The sequence below is a fragment of the Oncorhynchus kisutch genome, linkage group LG18, assembly GCF_002021735.2.
Source record: "Oncorhynchus kisutch isolate 150728-3 linkage group LG18, Okis_V2, whole genome shotgun sequence".
Lineage (NCBI taxonomy): Eukaryota > Metazoa > Chordata > Actinopteri > Salmoniformes > Salmonidae > Oncorhynchus > Oncorhynchus kisutch.
Window position 1 is genome coordinate 85,238,231 of NC_034191.2, and position 18,711 is coordinate 85,256,941.

Sequence of the window (18,711 nt, forward strand, 5' to 3'; positions counted from 1 at the left end):
GGTGTTGGTCCTACCAAACACAGTCACATGGTGTTGGTACTACCAAACACAGTCACATGGTGTTGGTCCTACCAAACACAGTCACATGGTGTTGGTACTACCAAACACAGTCACATGGTGTTGGTACTACCAAACACAGTCACATGGTGTTGGTACTACCAAACACAGTCACATGGTGTTGGTACTACCAAACACAGTCACATGGTGTTGGTACTACCAAACACAGTCACATGGTGTTGGTACTACCAAACACAGTCACATGGTGTTGGTCCTACCAAACACAGTCACATGGTGTTGGTACTACCAAACACAGTCACATGGTGTTGGTCCTACCAAACACAGTCACATGGTGTTGGTACTACCAAACACAGTCACATGGTGTTGGTACTACCAAACACAGTCACATGGTGTTGGTACTACCAAACACAGTCACATGGTGTTGGTCCTACCAAACACAGTCACATGGTGTTGGTACTACCAAACACAGTCACATGGTGTTGGTCCTACCAAACACAGTCACATGGTGTTGGTCCTACCAAACACAGTCACATGGTGTTGGTCCTACCAAACACAGTCACATGGTGTTGGTCCTACCAAACACAGTCACATGGTGTTGGTACTACCAAACACAGTCACATGGTGTTGGTACTACCAAACACAGTCACATGGTGTTGGTACTACCAAACACAGTCACATGGTGTTGGTACTACCAAACACAGTCACATGGTGTTGGTACTACCAAACACAGTCACATGGTGTTGGTCCTACCAAACACAGTCACAGAAGTTACATAGATCATCAATTTTACAATTACAAGTAGAGCAGAGTAGTAGACATCTTTCAGTGTATCGTGCACTAGCTGACAGCAGGCTAGGTAAGTCATTCTATTTGGTTGAGCATGGGAGTGTACAGGCCTGTACGGTAGACATATTTCAGTGTATCGTGCACTAGCTGACGGCAGGCTAGGTAAGTCATTCTATTTGGTTGAGCATGGGAGTGTACAGGCCTGTACGGTAGACATCTTTCAGTGTATCGTGCACTAGCTGACGGCAGGCTAGGTAAGTCATTCTATTTGGTTGAGCATGGGAGTGTACAGGCCTGTACGGTAGACATCTTTCAGTGTATCGTGCACTAGCTGATGGCAGGCTAGGTAAGTCATTCTATTTGGTTGAGCATGGGAGTGTACAGGCCTGTACGGTAGACATCTTTCAGTTTATCGTGCACTAGCTGACGGCAGGCTAGGTAAGTCATTCTATTTGGTTGAGCATGGGAGTGTACAGGCCTGTACGGTAGACATCTTTCAGTTTATCGTGCACTAGCTAACGGCAGGCTAGGTAAGTCATTCTATTTGGTTGAGCATGGGAGTGTACAGGCCTGTACGGTAGACATCTTTCAGTGTATCGTGCACTAGCTGACGGCAGGCTAGGTAAGTCATTCTATTTGGTTGAGCATGGGAGTGTACAGGCCTGTACGGTAGACATCTTTCAGTTTATCGTGCACTAGCTGACGGCAGGCTAGGTAAGTCATTCTATTTGGTTGAGCATGGGAGTGTACAGGCCTGTACGGTAGACATCTTTCAGTGTATCGTGCACTAGCTGACGGCAGGCTAGGTAAGTCATTCTATTTGGTTGAGCATGGGAGTGTACAGGCCTGTACGGTAGACATCTTTCAGTGTATCGTGCACTAGCTGACGGCAGGCTAGGTAAGTCATTCTATTTGGTTGAGCATGGGAGTGTACAGGCCTGTACGGTAGACATCTTTCAGTGTATCGTGCACTAGCTGACGGCAGGCTAGGTAAGTCATTCTATTTGGTTGAGCATGGGAGTGTACAGGCCTGTACGGTAGACATCTTTCAGTGTATCGTGCACTAGCTGACGGCAGGCTAGGTAAGTCATTCTATTTGGTTGAGCATGGGAGTGTACAGGCCTGTACGGTAGACATCTTTCAGTGTATCGTACACTAGCTGACGGCAGGCTAGGTAAGTCATTCTATTTGGTTGAGCATGGGAGTGTACAGGCCTGTAAGGTAGACATCTTTCAGTTTATCGTGCACTAGCTGACAGCAGGCTAGGTAAGTCATTCTATTTGGTTGAGCATGGGAGTGTACAGGCCTGTAAGGTAGACATCTTTCAGTTTATCGTGCACTAGCTGACAGCAGGCTAGGTAAGTCATTCTATTTGGTTGAGCATGGGAGTGTACAGGCCTGTACGGTGGTAGACATCTTTCAGTGTATCGTGCACTATCTGACGGCAGGCTAGGTAAGTCATTCTATTTGGTTGAGCATGGGAGTGTACAGGCCTGTACGGTAGACATCTTTCAGTGTATCGTGCACTAGCTGACGGCAGGCTAGGTAAGTCATTCTATTTGGTTGAGCATGGGAGTGTACAGGCCTGTACGGTAGACATCTTTCAGTTTATCGTGCACTAGCTGACGGCAGGCTAGGTAAGTCATTCTATTTGGTTGAGCATGGGAGTGTACAGGCCTGTAAGGTAGACATCTTTCAGTGTATCGTGCACTAGCTGACGGCAGGCTAGGTAAGTCATTCTATTTGGTTGAGCATGGGAGTGTACAGGCCTGTACGGTAGACATCTTTCAGTTTATCGTGCACTAGCTGACGGCAGGCTAGGTAAGTCATTCTATTTGGTTGAGCATGGGAGTGTACAGGCCTGTACGGTAGACATCTTTCAGTTTATCGTGCACTAGCTGACGGCAGGCTAGGTAAGTCATTCTATTTGGTTGAGCATGGGAGTGTACAGGCCTGTACGGTAGACATCTTTCAGTGTATCGTGCACTAGCTGACGGCAGGCTAGGTAAGTCATTCTATTTGGTTGAGCATGGGAGTGTACAGGCCTGTACGGTAGACATCTTTCAGTTTATCGTGCACTAGCTGACGGCAGGCTAGGTAAGTCATTCTATTTGGTTGAGCATGGGAGTGTACAGGCCTGTACGGTAGACATCTTTCAGTGTATCGTGCACTAGCTGACGGCAGGCTAGGTAAGTCATTCTATTTGGTTGAGCATGGGAGTGTACAGGCCTGTAAGGTAGACATCTTTCAGTTAACGTGCACTAGCTGACGGCAGGCTAGGTAAGTCATTCTATTTGGTTGAGCATGGGAGTGTACAGGCCTGTACGGTAGACATCTTTCAGTGTATCGTGCACTAGCTGACGGCAGGCTAGGTAAGTCATTCTATTTGGTTGAGCATGGGAGTGTACAGGCCTGTACGGTAGACATCTTTCAGTGTATCGTGCACTAGCTGACTGCAGGCTAGGTAAGTCATTCTATTTGGTTGAGCATGGGAGTGTACAGGCCTGTACGGTAGACATCTTTCAGTGTATCGTGCACTAGCTGACGGCAGGCTAGGTAAGTCATTCTATTTGGTTGAGCATGGGAGTGTACAGGCCTGTACGGTAGACATCTTTCAGTGTATCGTGCACTAGCTGACAGCAGGCTAGGTAAGTCATTCTATTTGGTTGAGCATGGGAGTGTACAGGCCTGTACGGTAGACATCTTTCAGTGTATCGTGCACTAGCTGACGGCAGGCTAGGTAAGTCATTCTATTTGGTTGAGCATGGGAGTGTACAGGCCTGTACGGTAGACATCTTTCAGTGTATCGTGCACTAGCTGACAGCAGGCTAGGTAAGTCATTCTATTTGGTTGAGCATGGGAGTGTACAGGCCTGTAAGGTAGACATCTTTCAGTTTATCGTGCACTAGCTGACGGCAGGCTAGGTAAGTCATTCTATTTGGTTGAGCATGGGAGTGTACAGGCCTGTACGGTAGACATCTTTCAGTGTATCGTGCACTAGCTGACGGCAGGCTAGGTAAGTCATTCTATTTGGTTGAGCATGGGAGTGTACAGGCCTGTACGGTAGACATCTTTCAGTTTATCGTGCACTAGCTGACGGCAGGCTAGGTAAGTCATTCTATTTGGTTGAGCATGGGAGTGTACAGGCCTGTACGGTAGACATCTTTCAGTGTATCGTGCACTAGCTGACGGCAGGCTAGGTAAGTCATTCTATTTGGTTGAGCATGGGAGTGTACAGGCCTGTAAGGTAGACATCTTTCAGTTAACGTGCACTAGCTGACGGCAGGCTAGGTAAGTCATTCTATTTGGTTGAGCATGGGAGTGTACAGGCCTGTACGGTAGACATCTTTCAGTGTATCGTGCACTAGCTGACGGCAGGCTAGGTAAGTCATTCTATTTGGTTGAGCATGGGAGTGTGCAGGCCTGTACGGTAGACATCTTTCAGTGTATCGTGCACTAGCTGACTGCAGGCTAGGTAAGTCATTCTATTTGGTTGAGCATGGGAGTGTACAGGCCTGTACGGTAGACATCTATCAGTGTATCGTGCACTAGCTCACAGCAGGCTAGGTAAGTCATTCTATTTGGTTGAGCATGGGAGTGTACAGGCCTGTACGGTAGACATCTATCAGTGTATCGTGCACTAGCTGACAGCAGGCTAGGTAAGTCATTCTATTTGGTTGAGCATGGGAGTGTACAGGCCTGTACGGTAGACATCTTTCAGTGTATCGTGCACTAGCTGACGGCAGGCTAGGTAAGTCATTCTATTTGGTTGAGCATGGGAGTGTACAGGCCTGTACGGTAGACATCTTTCAGTGTATCGTGCACTAGCTGACGGCAGGCTAGGTAAGTCATTCTATTTGGTTGAGCATGGGAGTGTACAGGCCTGTACGGTAGACATCTTTCAGTGTATCGTGCACTAGCTGACGGCAGGCTAGGTAAGTCATTCTATTTGGTTGAGCATGGGAGTGTACAGGCCTGTACGGTAGACATCTTTCAGTGTATCGTGCACTAGCTGACGGCAGGCTAGGTAAGTCATTCTATTTGGTTGAGCATGGGAGTGTACAGGCCTGTACGGTAGACATATTTCAGTGTATCGTGCACTAGCTGACGGCAGGCTAGGTAAGTCATTCTATTTGGTTGAGCATGGGAGTGTACAGGCCTGTACGGTAGACATCTTTCAGTGTATCGTGCACTAGCTGACGGCAGGCTAGGTAAGTCATTCTATTTGGTTGAGCATGGGAGTGTACAGGCCTGTACGGTAGACATCTTTCAGTGTATCGTGCACTAGCTGACGGCAGGCTAGGTAAGTCATTCTATTTGGTTGAGCATGGGAGTGTACAGGCCTGTACGGTAGACATCTTTCAGTGTATCGTACACTAGCTGACGGCAGGCTAGGTAAGTCATTCTATTTGGTTGAGCATGGGAGTGTACAGGCCTGTAAGGTAGACATCTTTCAGTTTATCGTGCACTAGCTGACAGCAGGCTAGGTAAGTCATTCTATTTGGTTGAGCATGGGAGTGTACAGGCCTGTAAGGTAGACATCTTTCAGTTTATCGTGCACTAGCTGACAGCAGGCTAGGTAAGTCATTCTATTTGGTTGAGCATGGGAGTGTACAGGCCTGTACGGTGGTAGACATCTTTCAGTGTATCGTGCACTATCTGACGGCAGGCTAGGTAAGTCATTCTATTTGGTTGAGCATGGGAGTGTACAGGCCTGTACGGTAGACATCTTTCAGTGTATCGTGCACTAGCTGACGGCAGGCTAGGTAAGTCATTCTATTTGGTTGAGCATGGGAGTGTACAGGCCTGTACGGTAGACATCTTTCAGTTTATCGTGCACTAGCTGACGGCAGGCTAGGTAAGTCATTCTATTTGGTTGAGCATGGGAGTGTACAGGCCTGTAAGGTAGACATCTTTCAGTGTATCGTGCACTAGCTGACGGCAGGCTAGGTAAGTCATTCTATTTGGTTGAGCATGGGAGTGTACAGGCCTGTACGGTAGACATCTTTCAGTTTATCGTGCACTAGCTAACGGCAGGCTAGGTAAGTCATTCTATTTGGTTGAGCATGGGAGTGTACAGGCCTGTACGGTAGACATCTTTCAGTGTATCGTGCACTAGCTGACGGCAGGCTAGGTAAGTCATTCTATTTGGTTGAGCATGGGAGTGTACAGGCCTGTACGGTAGACATCTTTCAGTTTATCGTGCACTAGCTGACGGCAGGCTAGGTAAGTCATTCTATTTGGTTGAGCATGGGAGTGTACAGGCCTGTACGGTAGACATCTTTCAGTGTATCGTGCACTAGCTGACGGCAGGCTAGGTAAGTCATTCTATTTGGTTGAGCATGGGAGTGTACAGGCCTGTACGGTAGACATATTTCAGTGTATCGTGCACTAGCTGACGGCAGGCTAGGTAAGTCATTCTATTTGGTTGAGCATGGGAGTGTACAGGCCTGTACGGTAGACATCTTTCAGTGTATCGTGCACTAGCTGACGGCAGGCTAGGTAAGTCATTCTATTTGGTTGAGCATGGGAGTGTACAGGCCTGTACGGTAGACATCTTTCAGTGTATCGTGCACTAGCTGACGGCAGGCTAGGTAAGTCATTCTATTTGGTTGAGCATGGGAGTGTACAGGCCTGTACGGTAGACATCTTTCAGTGTATCGTACACTAGCTGACGGCAGGCTAGGTAAGTCATTCTATTTGGTTGAGCATGGGAGTGTACAGGCCTGTAAGGTAGACATCTTTCAGTTTATCGTGCACTAGCTGACAGCAGGCTAGGTAAGTCATTCTATTTGGTTGAGCATGGGAGTGTACAGGCCTGTAAGGTAGACATCTTTCAGTTTATCGTGCACTAGCTGACAGCAGGCTAGGTAAGTCATTCTATTTGGTTGAGCATGGGAGTGTACAGGCCTGTACGGTGGTAGACATCTTTCAGTGTATCGTGCACTATCTGACGGCAGGCTAGGTAAGTCATTCTATTTGGTTGAGCATGGGAGTGTACAGGCCTGGACGGTAGACATCTTTCAGTGTATCGTGCACTAGCTGACGGCAGGCTAGGTAAGTCATTCTATTTGGTTGAGCATGGGAGTGTACAGGCCTGTACGGTAGACATCTTTCAGTTTATCGTGCACTAGCTGACGGCAGGCTAGGTAAGTCATTCTATTTGGTTGAGCATGGGAGTGTACAGGCCTGTAAGGTAGACATCTTTCAGTGTATCGTGCACTAGCTGACGGCAGGCTAGGTAAGTCATTCTATTTGTTTGAGCATGGGAGTGTACAGGCCTGTACGGTAGACATCTTTCAGTTTATCGTGCACTAGCTGACGGCAGGCTAGGTAAGTCATTCTATTTGGTTGAGCATGGGAGTGTACAGGCCTGTACGGTAGACATCTTTCAGTTTATCGTGCACTAGCTGACGGCAGGCTAGGTAAGTCATTCTATTTGGTTGAGCATGGGAGTGTACAGGCCTGTACGGTAGACATCTTTCAGTGTATCGTGCACTAGCTGACGGCAGGCTAGGTAAGTCATTCTATTTGGTTGAGCATGGGAGTGTACAGGCCTGTAAGGTAGACATCTTTCAGTTAACGTGCACTAGCTGACGGCAGGCTAGGTAAGTCATTCTATTTGGTTGAGCATGGGAGTGTACAGGCCTGTACGGTAGACATCTTTCAGTGTATCGTGCACTAGCTGACGGCAGGCTAGGTAAGTCATTCTATTTGGTTGAGCATGGGAGTGTACAGGCCTGTACGGTAGACATCTTTCAGTGTATCGTGCACTAGCTGACTGCAGGCTAGGTAAGTCATTCTATTTGGTTGAGCATGGGAGTGTACAGGCCTGTACGGTAGACATCTATCAGTGTATCGTGCACTAGCTGACAGCAGGCTAGGTAAGTCATTCTATTTGGTTGAGCATGGGAGTGTACAGGCCTGTACGGTAGACATCTTTCAGTGTATCGTGCACTAGCTGACGGCAGGCTAGGTAAGTCATTCTATTTGGTTGAGCATGGGAGTGTACAGGCCTGTACGGTAGACATCTTTCAGTGTATCGTGCACTAGCTGACAGCAGGCTAGGTAAGTCATTCTATTTGGTTGAGCATGGGAGTGTACAGGCCTGTAAGGTAGACATCTTTCAGTTTATCGTGCACTAGCTGACAGCAGGCTAGGTAAGTCATTCTATTTGGTTGAGCATGGGAGTGTACAGGCCTGTACGGTAGACATCCTTCAGTTTATCGTGCACTAGCTGACAGCAGGCTAGGTAAGTCATTCTATTTGGTTGAGCATGGGAGTGTACAGGCCTGTAAGGTAGACATCTTTCAGTTTAGGTGCACTAGCTGATGGCAGGCTAGGTAAGTCATTCTATTTGGTTGAGCATGGGAGTGTACAGGCCTGTACGGTAGACATCTTTCAGTGTATCGTGCACTAGCTGACGGCAGGCTAGGTAAGTCATTCTATTTGGTTGAGCATGGGAGTGTACAGGCCTGTACGGTAGACATCTTTCAGTGTATCGTGCACTAGCTGACGGCAGGCTAGGTAAGTCATTCTATTTGGTTGAGCATGGGAGTGTACAGGCCTGTACGGTAGACATCTTTCAGTGTATCGTGCACTAGCTGACGGCAGGCTAGGTAAGTCATTCTATTTGGTTGAGCATGGGAGTGTACAGGCCTGTACGGTAGCTGGGCTTGTAGCTACACTAAGATGTGTAAAATAGGACAAATACAGTGAGCTCCAAAAGTACTGGGACAGTAACAATTGAAATGGTGCAATGACTACAAGGTTAAAGTGCTGACTGTTAGCTTTCATTTGAGGTTATTTTCATCCATATCGGGTGAACCGTTTCAAATTACAGCACTTCTTGTACATAGTCCCCCATTTTAGGGAACCAACATTATTGGGACTAATTCACTTATATGTGTATTAAAGTTGTTGAAAGTGTAGTATTTGGTCCCATATATCCCTAGCGTGCAATGATTACATCAAGCTTGTGACTCTACAAACTTGTTGGATGCATTTGTTGTTTGTTTTGGTTCTGTTTCAGATTATTCTGTGCCCAATAGAAATAAAGGGTAAATAATGTATTGTGTCATTTTGGAGTCACTTTTATTGTAAATAAGAATAGAATGTGTTTCTAAACACTTCTACATTAATGTGGATGCTACCATGGTTACGGATAATTCTGGATGAATCATGAATAGTGATGAGAGAGATAGTTACAGATGCACAAATATCATACCCCCCCCCAAAAAAATGCTAACCTCCCCTGTTATTGTAATAGTGAGAGGTTAGCATATCTTGGGGGTATGATATAAAATGCTAATCTCCCCTGTTATTGTAATGGTGAGAGGTTAGCATGTCTTGGGGGTATGATATAAAATGCTAACCTCCCCTGTTATCGTAATAGTGAGAGGTTAGCATGTCTTGATGGTATGATATAAAATGCTAACCTCCCCTGTTATTGTAATGGTGAGAGGTTAGCATGTCTTTGGGGTATGATATAAAATGCTAACCTCCCCTGTTATCGTAATAGTGAGAGGTTAGCATGTCTTGATGGTATGATATAAAATGCTAACCTCCCCTGTTATTGTAATGGTGAGAGGTATGATATTTCTGCATCAGTAACTTTCTCACTCATCACTTTAATCTCAGCTACAGTATATTCAAAGCTAACATTTACTGAATGTGCAGTATAAATACTGTATGTATGCTCCTGCTTACATATCTATGTACCTGTGTGACACGAATACCAAAGTACAGTAATAGTATTTCACACCAGTATTTAAACAGAAATAACGCAGCTGTTTTGTTCTAAAGCTGCATTACAATGAAATCTGTTAGCTAACCATGCACATCTGCCGTATGTTGTACAAGGCAGTGAACGAATCTGTCTCATGGACTCAACTCATATGATTCAGACACAAAGGAACATTCCCTCAGTATTTAATATGTTCTACCTGTATTTCTCTACAGTTCTACGGTACAACTTCTAACCACGGTTCAGTGCTTGGTATAACAGTTGGGGATGTGTACCAAATTGCACCTTATTCCCTATATAGTGCACTACTTTTGACCAGGGCCCAAAGAGCCCTATATAGGGACTAGGGGGCCATTTGGGAGGAATCCACAATGTGTATTCCTTCATACTCCTCACTTGACACAACCAGAAGAGCCAAGGAATTACACAGCTACACACTCCTTCCCTCCTCACATCAGACATTGTTCTTGTTGGTGAGGTGCAGGGCCTCAGAGGGGCGGTAGGACAGGGTGGACATCTTAGAGATGATGGAGGGATGTGTCCCAGCCAGGCCAGCGGGGGAGCAGCGGAGCAGTAGGACCAGGTTCTTCCTGAAGTTCTGTCCCACGAAGCCGTAGAGGATGGGGTTGACACAGCTGGCGATATAACATAACATCAGATAATACTTTATTATTGTCAATGCAACGTTCCTAGCCTGAAATCCAGCCATGTTTTGTGCTGTCATTCCACTCCTTGTTCTCTACGTTATATGCCAAACATATTTAGCATGACAAGGAGTGGCAAGGAGTGGAAAGATAGAAAAATAGACAGGTACCAAGGGTAGATTTTCCCCAGTTAGGGTCAAAATTCGAACCAGTGACCTTCCAGTTGCCTGCCCCTTTAACCTCATAGATACACTTAACATCTAATTCAATTACGTGAGATTTTAGTTCTGGGTTTTCCCAGATGAACCTCTAGGCTACCTGTTGAGAAATGCGATGCAGATGGTGAAGGGCATGGCCGTGTCGATGACGTCCACCATCACACAGTTAGTTATAACCTTTAGCTGGGCCAGGAGCTCCATGAAGTGGAATACCTAAGGTGAGGAAGAGATTACATTAACTTTACAGGTCTAGAAAGACAAAAAGGACATTCTTCATCACTCCAAGAGAACATTCAGGGAGGAACAGGAAAACAACAGGATAACTGAATAATAACAAGATAATAACCAAATAATAACGAGATAATAACCAAATAACAACAAGATAAAAAACGGGGAAAAATGAGATAATACCTGAGATAATAACGGGATAATACCTGAATAACAACAGGATAATAACTGAATAAAAACGGGATAATACCTTAATAACAACGGGATAATACCTGAATAACAACGGGATAATAACTGAAAAACAACGGGATAATACCTGAATAACAACGGGATAATAACTGAATAACAACGGGATAATAACTGAATAATAATGGGATAATACCTGAATAACAACGGGATAATAAGTGAATAACAACAGGATAATACCTGAATAACAATGGTATAATAACTGAATAACAACGGGATAATACCTGAATAACAACGGGATAATACCTGAATAACAACGGGATAATACCTGAATAACAACGGGATAATACCTGAATAACAACGTGATAATACCTGAATAACAACAGGATAATACCTGAATAACAACGGGATAATAACTGAATAACAACGGGATAATAACTGAATAACAACGGGATAATAACTGAATAATAACGGGATAATACCTGAATAACAACGGGATAATAAGTTAATAACAACGGGATAATACCTGAATAACAATGGTATAATAACTGAATAACAACGGGATAATACCTGAATAACAACGGGATAATACCTGAATAACAACGGGATAATACCTGAATAACAACAGGATAATACCTGAATAACAACGTGATAATACCTGAATAACAACAGGATAATACCTGAATAACAACGGGATAATAACTGAATAATAACGGGATTATACCTGAATAACAACGGGATAATAAGTGAATAACAACGGGATAATACCTGAATAACAATGGTATAATAACTGAATAAATACGGGATAATACCTGAATAACAACGGGATAATACCTGAATAACAACGGGATAATACCTGAATAACAACGGGATAATACCTGAATAACAACGTGATAATACCTGAATATAAACAGGATAATACCTGAATAACAACGGGATAATAACTGAATAACAACGGGATAATACCTGAATAACAACGGGATAATACCTGAATGAAAACGGGATAATAACTGAATAACAACGGGATAATACCTGAATAACAATGGGATAATAACTGAATAACAACGGGATAATACCTGAATAACAATGGTATAATAACTGAATAACAACGGGATAATACCTGAATAACAACGGGATAATAACTGAATAACAACGGGATAATGCCTGAATAACAACGGGATAATAACTGAATAACAACGGGATAATACCTGAATAACAACGGGATAATACCTGAATAACAATGGTATAATAACTGAATAACAACGGGAAAATACCTGAATAACGACGGGATAATACCTGAATAAAAACGGGATAATACCTGAATAACAACGGGATATAACAACGGCATAATACCTGAATAACAACGGGATAATACCTGAATAACAACAGGATAATACCTGAATAACAACGGGATAATAACTGAATAACAACGGGATAATACCTGAATAACAACGGGATAATACCTGAATAAAAACGGGATAATAACTGAATAACAACGGGATAATACCTGACTAACAACGGGATAATAACTGAATATCAACGGGATAATACCTGAATAACAATGGTATAATAACTGAATAACAACGGGATAATACCTGAATAACGACGGGATAATACGTGAATATCAACGGGATAATACCTGAATAACAATGGGATAATAACTGAATAACAACGGGATAATACCTGAATAACAACAGGATAATACCTGAATAACAACGGGATAATACCTGAATAACAACGGGATAATAACTGAATAACAACGGGATAATACCTGAATAAAAACAGGATAATAACTGAATGACAACGAGATAATACCTGAATAACAACGGGATAATAACTGAATAACAACGGGATAATACCTGAATAACAATGATATAATATCTGAATAACAACGGGATAATACCTGAATAACAACGGGATAATACCTGAATAACAACGGGATAATACCTGAATAACAACGGGATAATACCTGAATAACAACGTGATAATACCTGAATATAAACAGGATAATACCTGAATAACAACGGGATAATAACTGAATAACAACGGGATAATACCTGAATAACAACGGGATAATACCTGAATGAAAACGGGATAATAACTGAATAACAACGGGATAATACCTGAATAACAATGGGATAATAACTGAATAACAACGGGATAATACCTGAATAACAATGGTATAATAACTGAATAACAACGGGATAATACCTGAATAACAACGGGATAATAACTGAATAACAACGGGATAATAACTGAATAACAACGGGATAATACCTGAATAACAACGGGATAATACCTGAATAACAATGGTATAATAACTGAATAACAACGGGAAAATACCTGAATAACGACGGGATAATACCTGAATAAAAACGGGATAATACCTGAATAACAACGGGATATAACAACGGCATAATACCTGAATAACAACGGGATAATACCTGAATAACAACAGGATAATACCTGAATAACAACGGGATAATAACTGAATAACAACGGGATAATACCTGAATAACAACGGGATAATACCTGAATAAAAACGGGATAATAACTGAATAACAACGGGATAATACCTGACTAACAACGGGATAATAACTGAATATCAACGGGATAATACCTGAATAACAATGGTATAATAACTGAATAACAACGGGATAATACCTGAATAACGACGGGATAATACGTGAATATCAACGGGATAATACCTGAATAACAATGGGATAATAACTGAATAACAACGGGATAATACCTGAATAACAACAGGATAATACCTGAATAACAACGGGATAATACCTGAATAACAACGGGATAATAACTGAATAACAACGGGATAATACCTGAATAACAACGGGATAATACCTGAATAAAAACAGGATAATAACTGAATGACAACGGGATAATACCTGAATAACAACGGGATAATAACTGAATAACAACGGGATAATACCTGAATAACAATGATATAATATCTGAATAACAACGGGATAATACCTGAATAACGACGGGATAATACCTGAATAACAACGGGATAATACCTGAATAACAACAGGATAATACCTGAATAACAACGGGATAATAACTGAATAACAACGGGATAATACCTGAATAACAACGGGATAATACCTGAATAACAACGGGATATAACCTGAATAACAACGGGATAATACCTGAATAACAACGGGATATAACAATGGGATAATACCTGAATAACAACGGGATATAACAACGGGATAATACCTGGATAACAACGGGATATAACAACGGGATAATACCTGAATAACAACGGGATATAACAACGGGATAATACCTGAGTAACGACGGGATATAACAACGGGATAATACCTGAATAACAATGGGATAATAACTGAATAACAACGGGATAATACCTGAATAACAACGGGATAATAACTGAATAACAACGGGATAATAACTGAATAACAACAGGATAATACCTGAATAACAACGGGATAATAACTGAATAACAACGGGATAATACCTGAATAACAATAGTATAATAACTGAATAACAACGGGATAATACCTGAATAACGACGGGATAATACCTGAATAACAACGGGATAAAACCTGAATAACAACAGGATAATACCTGAATAACAACGGGATAATACCTGAACAACAATGGGATATAACAACGGGATATAACAACGGGATAATACCTGAATAACAACGGGATAATAACGGAATAACAACGTGATATAACAATGGGATAATACCTGAATAACAACGGGATAATACCTGAATAACAACGGGATAATACCTGAATAACAACGGGATAATACCTGAATAACAACAGGATAATACCTGAATAACAACGGGATAATACCTGACTAACAACGGGATATACCAACGGGATAATACCTGAATAACAACGGGATATAACAACGGGATAATACCTGAATAACAACGGGATATAACAACGGGATAATACCTGAATAACAACGGGATATAACAACGGGATAATACCTGAGTAACAACGGGATATAACAACGGGATAATACCTGAGTAACAACGGGATATAACAACGGGATGATACCTGGGTAACAACGGGATATAACAACGGGATAATACCTGAATAACAACGGGATATAACAACAGGATAATACCTGAATAACAACGGGATATAACAACGGGATAATGCCTGAATAACAACGGGATATAACAACGGGATAATACCTGAGTAACAACGGGATATAACAACGGGATAATACCTGAATAACAACGGAATAATACTTGGATAACAACGGGATAATAACTGAATAACAATGGGATAATACCTGAATAACAACGGGATAATACCTGAATAAAAATGGGATAATACCTGAATAACAACGGGATAATACCTGAATAACACGGGATAATACCTGAATAACAACGGGATAATACCTGAATAACAACGGGATAATACCTGAATAACAACGGGATAATAACTGAATAACAACGGGATATAACAACGGGATAATACCTGAATAACAACAGGATAATACCTGAATAACAACGGGATAATACCTGAATAACAACGGGATAATACCTGGATAACAACGGGATATAACAACGGGATAATACCTGGATAACAACGGGATATAACAATGGGATAATACCTGAATAACAACGGGATATAACAACGGGATAATACCTGAATAACAACGGGATATAACAACGGGATAATACCTGAATAACAACGGGATATAACAACGGGATAATAACTGAATAACAACGGGATATAACAACGGGATAATACCTGAATAACAACGGGACATAACAATGGGATAATACCTGAATAACAATGGGATATAACAATGGGATAATACCTGAATAACAACGGGATAATTCCTGAATAACAACGGGATAATAACTGAATAAGTGAATACCTTTAGTATAAAGTGTGTGTGGAGTGAGTCTCTTCAGAGTACAGTGTGTTAGCAGAGTCTCTTCAGAGTACAGTGTGTGTGTGTGTGTGTGTGTGTGTGTGTGTGTGTGGTTGTGTGTGTGGTTGTGTGTGGAGGGAGTCTCCTCCCACCTGGTGAGGCATCCAACACAGGAAGAAGGCCAGGACAGCTGCTGCCAGCATCCTCAACACCTCATCGTCTCTCGACCGGGTGGTCTTCTGGATGCTCCTTGCCCTGACCAGGGCTTGACCAATCAGGCAGTAGCATGATATGATAATGAGGAAGGGAACCAGGAACCCCAGGATGCTCTTCATCAGGCTGATGATGAGGAGGAGGTGCCTGGAGCCCTGATTGATTGATTGGTTAAATTGACTAGATTATTAAAAGCAGTAGGATGCTCCAGCCGGATGGTAGATAGCAGGTGGAAAAGACTGATACTTCAAACACTTTACACTCAATTCAGTTGAAAACAACAACAGTAAAGACAACCATTACAAATATTTACACAGAGGTGCCCGTTTAAGAGTCACATTGTGAAAGGATAGCCCTATTCATGTCAAACCTCGGGGTGCAGCACGCCACACGTGGTGATGTTGTAGTTGGTGATGTGCATCAGGTCTCTGGTCAGGGCCGTGGGGACGGACAGCAGGAGGGCGAAGAGCCAAACCAGGACGCAGGTGATACGGGCGTAGAGCACAGTACGGCGCTGCCGCGACCTCACCGGGTGGACGATGGCCAGGTAGCGGTCGATGCTGAGCGCGGTGAGGAAGAAGATGGAGCTGTAGAGGTTGAACATAACCAGGCCAGCGCTGGCCTTACACAGGAACCCACCGAAGGGCCACTGGTAGCCTGTGGCTGTGAAGGTGGCCCACATGGGCAGGGTGATCAGGAAGGTAAGGTCTGAGATGGCTAGGTTGAGGACGAACACGTTGGCCACTGTCTTCAGCTTCATGTAACGGTAGATGACCGCCACCACCATGCTGTTCCCCACCATGCCGATGACAAAGTTACAGCCGTACACTACCGGGATCAGGGTGAAGATGAAGTTGTGCCTCCCAGACATGCTGCAGTTCAGATGGATACCTTCTGTCTCTGTGGTCGATGCTCCGACAGCCGTAAAGTTCTCCATCATCAGGTTTAACAGCTCCACGGACGGGGGGGGGGGGGGCGGGGGTCGAGGTCAAAGAGGGGATGGTTGACGGACGGACTGACGGGGGGTCTGGGGGACAAATACGATATAGGGCCTCCGTCAGTCCTATGAAAGAAACACAGAAAAGTTCAGGGACAGTCTAGGAGAGGAGCTTCATTATCAACAGGCCGTAAACAGTCTAGGAGACTGTCTAGGCGCACACCCTAAACCCTACACCCTAAACCCTACACAGTACACACTAAACCCTACACTCTAAACCCTACACCTTAATTAAACCCTACACCCTACACCCTAAACCCTACAGTGCCCTGCTCACCCTAAACCCTAAACCCTAACTTTACAGCACTCACCTTACACCCTAAACCCTACACCCTAAACCCTACAGGGCCCTGCTACACCATCACTGTAAAACCATCTGGCAGGTTTACATGTAAAATAGGAGGCCATCAAAACCAGATGTTGGATGTTATTTCATATGGTAAAAATGACAGGCTGGATTTCAACCCCGTCTCTTTAAACGTCTCTTTAGCTAATGAATAGAAACAGTAAAACTGGAGAGCGCTCATCAAATGGTCTGTCCGTATGGCCTGTGTGGGAACCCGGAAGGAGTGTTTCTGTTGTGATACGATCCTGTGTTAATGAAGACTGCATGCAGCCAAACTGTCTTCCTGGATAACTACACCATTACGAACTGAGGAAGAGAGAGGTAGAGAGAGAGGCAGAGAGAGAGAGGCAGAGAGAGAGGAAGATAGAGAGGTAGAGAGAGGTAGAGAGAGGTAGAGGGGTAGAGAGAGAGGTAGAGTGAGGTAGAGAGAGAGAAGTAGAGAGAGAGGTAGAGAGAGAGAGAGATAGAGAGAGAGGTAGAGAGAGAGAGGTAGAGAGAGGTAGAGAGAGAGAGATAAAGAGAGAGGTAGAGAGAGAGGTAGAGAGAGAGAGGTAGGGAGAGAGAGGTAGAGAGAGGTATAGAGAGAGAGGTAGAGAGAGAGGTAGAGAGAGAGAGAGAGAGTTAGAGAGAGAGGTGGAGAGAGAGAGAGGCATAGAGAGAGGCAGAGAGAGGGGTAGAGAGAGGTAGAGAGAGAGGTAGAGAGAGAGGTGGAGAGAGAGGTGGAGAGAGAGAGAGGTAGAGAGAGAGAGGTGGAGTGAGAGGCAGAGAGAGAGGCAGAGAGAGAGGTAGAGAGAGAGGTAGAGAGAGAGGTAGAGAGAGAAAGGTAGAGAAATAGGTAGAGAGAGGGGTAGAGAGATAGGTAGAGAGAGAGAGGTAGAGAGATAGAGAGAGGTAGAGAGAGAGGTAGAGAGGTAGAGAGAGAGGTAGAGAGGGAGGTAGAGAGAGAGGTGGAGAGAGAGGTAGAGAGAGAGAGAGGTAGAGAGAGAGAGGTAGAGAGAGAGAGAGAGAGAGAGAGAGAGAGAGAGAGAGAGGTAGAGAGAGAGGTGGAGAGAGAGAGAGAGAGAGAAATAGAGAGAGAGGTGGAGAGAGAGGTGGAGAGAGAGGTAGAGAGAGGTAGAGAGAGAGGTAGAGGTAGAGAGAGGGAGGTAGAGGTAGAGAGAGGGAGGTAGAGAGAGAGGTAGAGAAGAGAGAGAGAGAGATGGAGAGAGAGGTAGAGAGAGAGGAGAGAGAGAGGTAGAGAGAGAGAGGTAGAGGTAGAGAGAGGGAGGTAGAGAAAGAGGTAGAGAGAGAGATGGAGAGAGAGGTAGAGAGAGAGGAGAGAGAGAGGTAGAGAGAGAGAGAGGTAGAGAGAGGGATAGAGAGAGAGGTAGAGAGAGAGAGAGGTAGAGAGAGAGCGGTAGAGAGAGAGGTAGAGAGAGAGGTGGAGAGAGAGGTGGAGAGA

At 43.8% G+C, this 18,711-nt stretch overlaps 1 protein-coding gene across 1 annotated transcript; it reads right to left on the reverse strand.

The window, feature by feature from the left end:
* Positions 1 to 9,340: 9,340 nt before the first annotated feature.
* Positions 9,341 to 16,880, reverse strand: LOC109877912 (type-1 angiotensin II receptor). Its single transcript, XM_031795259.1, has 4 exons — positions 16,298 to 16,880; positions 15,867 to 16,082; positions 10,513 to 10,625; positions 9,341 to 10,185 (listed from the first exon to the last, which is right to left on the reverse strand). The coding sequence occupies exons 1-4, from the start codon at positions 16,865 to 16,867 to the stop codon at positions 10,005 to 10,007; spliced, it is 1,080 nt and encodes a 359-aa protein (XP_031651119.1). The 5' UTR covers positions 16,868 to 16,880; the 3' UTR covers positions 9,341 to 10,004.
* Between the last annotated feature and the right edge of the window lie 1,831 nt (positions 16,881 to 18,711).

Coding starts and splice junctions, on each gene's coding strand:
- LOC109877912 (XM_031795259.1), bottom strand. CDS start 16,867: ATGATGGAGAACTTTACGGCTGTCGGAGCATCGACCACAGAGACAGAA. Junction 16,083..16,297: donor GTGGCGTGCTGCACCCCGAG/GTTTGACATGAA, acceptor TCAATCAATCAG/GGCTCCAGGCACCTCCTCCT. Junction 10,626..15,866: donor TGTGTTGGATGCCTCACCAG/GTGGGAGGAGAC, acceptor TCCTCACCTTAG/GTATTCCACTTCATGGAGCT.